Source organism: Austrofundulus limnaeus, unplaced genomic scaffold (genome assembly GCF_001266775.1).
Source record: "Austrofundulus limnaeus strain Quisiro unplaced genomic scaffold, Austrofundulus_limnaeus-1.0 Scaffold7, whole genome shotgun sequence".
Classification (NCBI taxonomy): domain Eukaryota; kingdom Metazoa; phylum Chordata; class Actinopteri; order Cyprinodontiformes; family Rivulidae; genus Austrofundulus; species Austrofundulus limnaeus.
Genome location: NW_013952409.1, coordinates 5,395,339 through 5,400,863, shown reverse-complemented (window position 1 = coordinate 5,400,863; position 5,525 = coordinate 5,395,339). Strand labels below are relative to the sequence as shown.

Sequence of the window (5,525 nt, the reverse complement as noted above, 5' to 3'; positions counted from 1 at the left end):
CTTTAAGGGTCACTAGAAAAACTTGGTTGATTTACTTTGATCCTCTTTTCAAAAAATTGTCTCTTCAAAACGCATCAACAAAAATTAAACTCGAAGACGAGGCTGTAGCTAACTACCTGACGTTGGCGCGATTTGTTGAAACATGTAGAAATAACGAAGCAGGAGGAAATTACAAGCAAACGCACCGAGCAGCCTTGCAAAACACAGTTTGTCACAGCAGTTTGGGAAGAAAATGGCAGCAGCTGCTGATGGAATGTCAACATCCCTAAATATTGCTTCAATAAACAAAGACCAGAGAGTTCCCCTTTGATGTCACTTCCTGTTTCACATTGGCTGAGCCAAGTTCAAAGGAAAATATGCCAGTTATGTGACAAAATGGGTAAAATCATTTGTATTATGCAAAGTTTCTTAAATATAAATGTTTTCTTTGTCTTTTTGTATTTGAAGAATATTCATGTCACAGGCACTTTAAGTTTTTTTTCATTGCTCAAGTTCACAACAAAAGTGATTTTATGGCATCACTCAAAAGTAAACTAGAGTTCAAATCAAATCCAGATTCAGATTAGCATGTTGGCGATGGTGGAAAGGAATGACTCCCTTTTTAACAGGAAGAAAACTTTATTAATTTAGTTTCTGTTTTTGCGTTGTTTCTAGTGATCGTTTCTAATTTTAGTTGTCGCTTTGTTCCGCAGGATTACGACCACCTCCCCAAGGCCGACATCTTTGCTCTGGGCCTCACGGTGCTGCTGGCAGCAGGAGCCCCACCTTTGCCTCAAAATGGAGATGAATGGCACAGTCTTAGAGAGGGGCATCTGCCCAAACTGCCACAAGAGCTCTCACCTCCCTTCAGGAGTTTACTTCAGGTATTACTCCTCCTCCTCATATGTTATATTATAAAACAGAGAAGGGTTTAGACTTACCATCTGTGTAAATCATACGTTTGGTTTGTCGTTACTGGGATAGCATGCCAAAATTATTATTTTTTTCCCCCTTTGTCAGTCGTTGCTGGATTCTGACCCGACAAAGCGTCCATCTGCCAGGGAGCTCTGCAAGCACACGGTCCTGAGGGAGAAGAGGACGGAGAGGCTGGCCGCTCAGCTTCGCAGAGAGCTCAATGTGGAGAAGTTCAGGACGGCCATGCTTGAAAAGTAAGAGACCAGATATTGATGGTTATGAAATTAATTTTTGCTTTCTTAAAGGAGACCAATTATGGGTCCTAGAAATGTTTATGGTATGTCTGTGGGCTATCCAGACCATGTTCATTCAATTTAATGCACAAAATAATTATCAGATAACAAAATTTCCCATTTTCTAGTTCTGCCTGCTCTGACTTACGTGCAGAAGAGCTGTTTATGTTAATGAGCTCTGTTGGTAACGCCCTCCAAAAATCTGTTGACATTAACTCCGCCTTCCAAAGCCAACGTTTACGTTAGCATGGCTAATAATAGCAGAAACTCCGTTGTACAAACATATGAGACCCTGAATGAGACCCAGAGGCAGAATCGTGGTTGCAGTTTCTATTTTTTTTACTCCCCCTCCTCTGCTCTGCGCTGTTACCAGAGCAGGGAGCAGCAGYGGTCAAAATCCCTCAGAAACCCGAACAAATAGGCTTTAACAAGGCTTTAATAAGCTAAACTATAGAGGTACATGAGAAAACGTGTTCATAACGAATGAAAATAAATAATTAAGTTGTGTCCGTGTCRGTCTCAAACCCTGGTCTCCTGCTCTTTGGYCCAACACTCTACCCATTGCCCTATTGGAGGCTTGTTATGAAATGAGCTGCCTATTGCACAACAACTGTGACGGCTTTTTATACTGAGGAGGTGGAGTCTCACCTGGGGGTTGCTAGCTAAGGGGCTGAACACAGGTTCCTGTGGGTTGTCGTAYGGCTTGTGACATCACAAAATGACGGAAGTATAAAACTTGTCGTTGATATACATTAAAAAATACATTTACTTACAGTAAATATGCCCCTGGGTGCATTTTTTGGTCCTAGGACTGTTTTTTAAGAAGTACATACCTAAAGTTGAGTAAAAAAAAACTTTAAAAACTGAATTTTGCATAATAGGTCCCCTTTAAATTTTGCTTTACTTATTTATTTTAGGTTTATTAAAACACAAAATTTGGGAAAATAATACAGAACCTTAGCATATTTAATAATGAATACATTTTCCTTTTAAAATAACCTTTCTAAAACATATTATCTTGGTAAATTTCTGTTGAATCTGCCGCCTCTTTCTGTAGATATTTTGAGACGAGAGAATAAAAATCTGAGCTTTCCAGACTGAGATTAGGGAGAGGCAACATCTCCGTGCCAACATGCACTGATTTCTAAATGCCARGAGGTGGAGCAGTTTTATGTGACTGAAAACAATCCGGCTGCAGCAGGGCCCGTCTTTTTGTGCTTTCACCAGATACTGGTATCATTCGAAATATATTCCACCGCTTGTGTTTTCTCCTCTCCGCAGAGAGCTCCAGGAGGCACGACAGGCAGCCTTGTCACCAAAACAGGCCCTTTCGCCGAGGCTTTCATCGGGTTTGAAGCCTCCCGCCAAGATGGAGCCTCTGCCCAGAACAGGAAGGAGGCTCGTTGGCAGGAAGGCAGAGAGATCTGTGAGCTTTGGGACTCCAGGATGTAGAGTCTAAAAGCTTGTGATGCAACGACTCTTCAACAAGTCTGTTGTTTTAACRCGTGTCAGGCAGTGTAATCCTAGCAGAAATGACTACATGTAGAATCTTGTTTCTTTTAGGTTAAACCATGTTTGAGGATTGGGAGCTTGCTTGCTGACTTGAATATTTTTTCTCTCCTTGTAACATGAGTCACATACATGGCTGGTGTAGGATTATTTTTTTWATTTTGTTTTTATTGTAAATAAACTTTTTAAGCCTTTTCCAGATGACTTTAATTTTGTTGTTTTTAACTTTCAACTTGATAAGGGATGGTTTTAAAGAAGGGCGAACAAAGTACAGGGACTTTCCAGTGAGGGTGTTCCTCTTATCTATCTCTGCAGCCAACTCTGTGTGTGACTGACTTAGGAAGCTCGAGCCATCAAACTGACTTTGTTTAGACAGCTCAGCATGTCTTTCAGTGAGGGGTGTTTTGCAATAATTACATAAGATCTAACTCTTTGAAAAGATCAGTTTACACTTTTAATGTTAGCCCTGTGGTGTCAGATGCTATGAACAAAAATAGGCCAACTTTAAATGACTCATTTAAAACTTCACAGTTGAGCTTTACTCTGCCACGAATGATTCTCATGCTTTTGAACGTGTCATGATTTGGGCAATGCTGCACATGCATTCATCCAGTACCAAATTTACACACAGGACCAGTGATTTGAATGATACTTAGCAATACTTTTGTATCCTTTTGCATCATCAGATTACATCTGAATAAATTTTCATGACTTGCGAGTGTTTTAGTGATTTTTTTTAAACACTTGTTTAGGATTATTAGTTATACCCAGAACAATTTGGGTAAATTGGAAACGCATCATAATGAATGCTGTTCAGAAACAATGCGACAGTAACATTTTTTTCTTTTTTTTTTCTTTTTCATTTATTGTCATGTCTGAGTATTAATTAAAGTGATAAAAAATATTTTGAGAACAAATTTGTAAAAGTATCGATCTTCTAACAATAATATCGATCAATATGCTAAGGCTGGCATCGATACTATCGATATTTAGATAGGTCCCACCCACTTCCAGTATAAAAACCCAGCCACCCTTCCGGCCGGGTTGATTGTTCCCCGGTTGTATGGAGTTCACGCAAGTTGCTTTCTCAACTCATTATTGTCGAAACAACTTGAAGTAAGTGAAGAATTCCTCTCAAATGATTAAGACTGAGTAGTTTTAGTCAGTTACAGGTTTTGCTAAAGCAACGATGCTCGAAAGCTAGCGTTATGCTAACTGCTAGTTAGCTTAAAGTTTTTTTAGCCGATGAAGTCCAGTAATTGTTGATTCGCTATAATAGCATACGTTTGCTCGACCAAAACTTTTTATGTTTTTGTGACTGTTGTTTTTTTTATTTTATGATATAGCGTGTTTAAATGACTGGTCATCGATGGACAACTTAGCGAACAGAGCAGACGCGGCTCTTGTTATTGTCGCCTTCCTCCAAGCAGACAGCAGAGACTCCAGTTACAGCCATGAGATTCTTTCCCTCCGTAGTGACATAACTGCAGGCTGGAATATAAACCTCCACAAGTACAACACAGACACCCATCAAGGGTACGAGGACATTGAAAGTGACGGTCACCTGTCCGAAAGCGTTACATTATCTCTGGATGACATTCAACCTGTAGCACAACTACCGCGGCTCGGTAAGTAAAAACATACGTACTTGAAAACTAAAACAATATAAAATATCCTATTTCCGGTTTGAGCTTTACTTTTGTTAACCCAAAGTGACTTAAGGCGGTGTCTGAGGTAAAAGGCAAACAAAAGTTTGAGACTTATTTACCCATCATTTCAAAGTCAACCCAGAAGCTTCGTTTCATTTCTGATCAGCTGTTTTTGTTTTCACCACGGAACCGCAGTACTGGATCTGAAAGTGAAACAGAACTTTACACCTCGAGTATGTGGTTTATTTTGCCCTTTAAGGCCACAAACTTGAATCCAAATGAAGTTTGTTGCATTTGATGCTGTGTTCTTTTAGAAGTAGTATCTTTGTGAACTGGTAGTAGTAATTTGTGTGCTTGTTTTGTTGAACTGTTTGTTTCAGCTGGAGGCCATGCAGAAGAAGCTGTGGACTACCATGCAGTTGCACAGAGCCTGAGGGACATCGCAGCCCAGTTTGAACAAAATCTCTTGGCTCAGGCTACCCACAACCTGAGGACAAAGATTTCAAGCACTCCTTCAGATGTGAGTCTGGTTTGAGAGGATTGTTTAAATTATTACACAACTTCAAAAGTAAAAAAAAAATCAAGATGTTCTCATTCCTTCATCAACTTGACCTCAAAAAAACATTGTTTTCTGTGATTTAGTCAATTTTCCAATTATTGTGTTTTAAAAATTGTTGTGGTTGTAGGAAAAGGCWACAAAAGTTCATTCAGTGGATGGTTTTTAATAGAACTCAAAATATAATCACTGGCTCTAGATCTACAACTAGGGCTGGGCGATATGGCCTAAAATCAATATCACAAAATATTGACCAGTTCCCCTTGATAACGATAAATGCACGGTAACTCTTAACCGGCCCCTACCACACACAAGTACACAGTATAGTATAGTCATTTTGAACAGCTTTTCTGTAGTTTATATTTGTCATTTTAGTGTTTTTAATATATTTAATAAAAAAAAAACATTTTTGGCAAGACTTGAGTCAGATAGTCATACAAATATTTAACCATCTTCATAACTTTTCAGTGCAAACAAATATGTCAAATATGTCTTTTGTACTGCACAAAATAACCTACCGTAACTACATTTTTGTTTTTGTTAGACTGATTTCTCTATTAAAATAACTATTTCTTTCAAAAAGATTGTGATATTTAGAGAGCTCATGTGATCATTTAAAACTGT

General features: G+C 38.8%; 1 protein-coding gene across 1 annotated transcript in view; it reads left to right on the top strand.

The window, feature by feature from the left end:
- wee2 (WEE2 oocyte meiosis inhibiting kinase) overlaps nt 1-2,893 on the top strand; it is a gene marked incomplete in the record, with an annotated part of 6,428 nt that extends 3,535 nt beyond the window's left edge. The window contains 2 exon segments of the mRNA XM_014034520.1: nt 1,000-1,148; nt 2,469-2,893. Of these exon segments, the coding sequence (XP_013889974.1) occupies nt 1,000-1,148; nt 2,469-2,646 (327 nt within the window).
- Between the last annotated feature and the right edge of the window lie 2,632 nt (nt 2,894-5,525).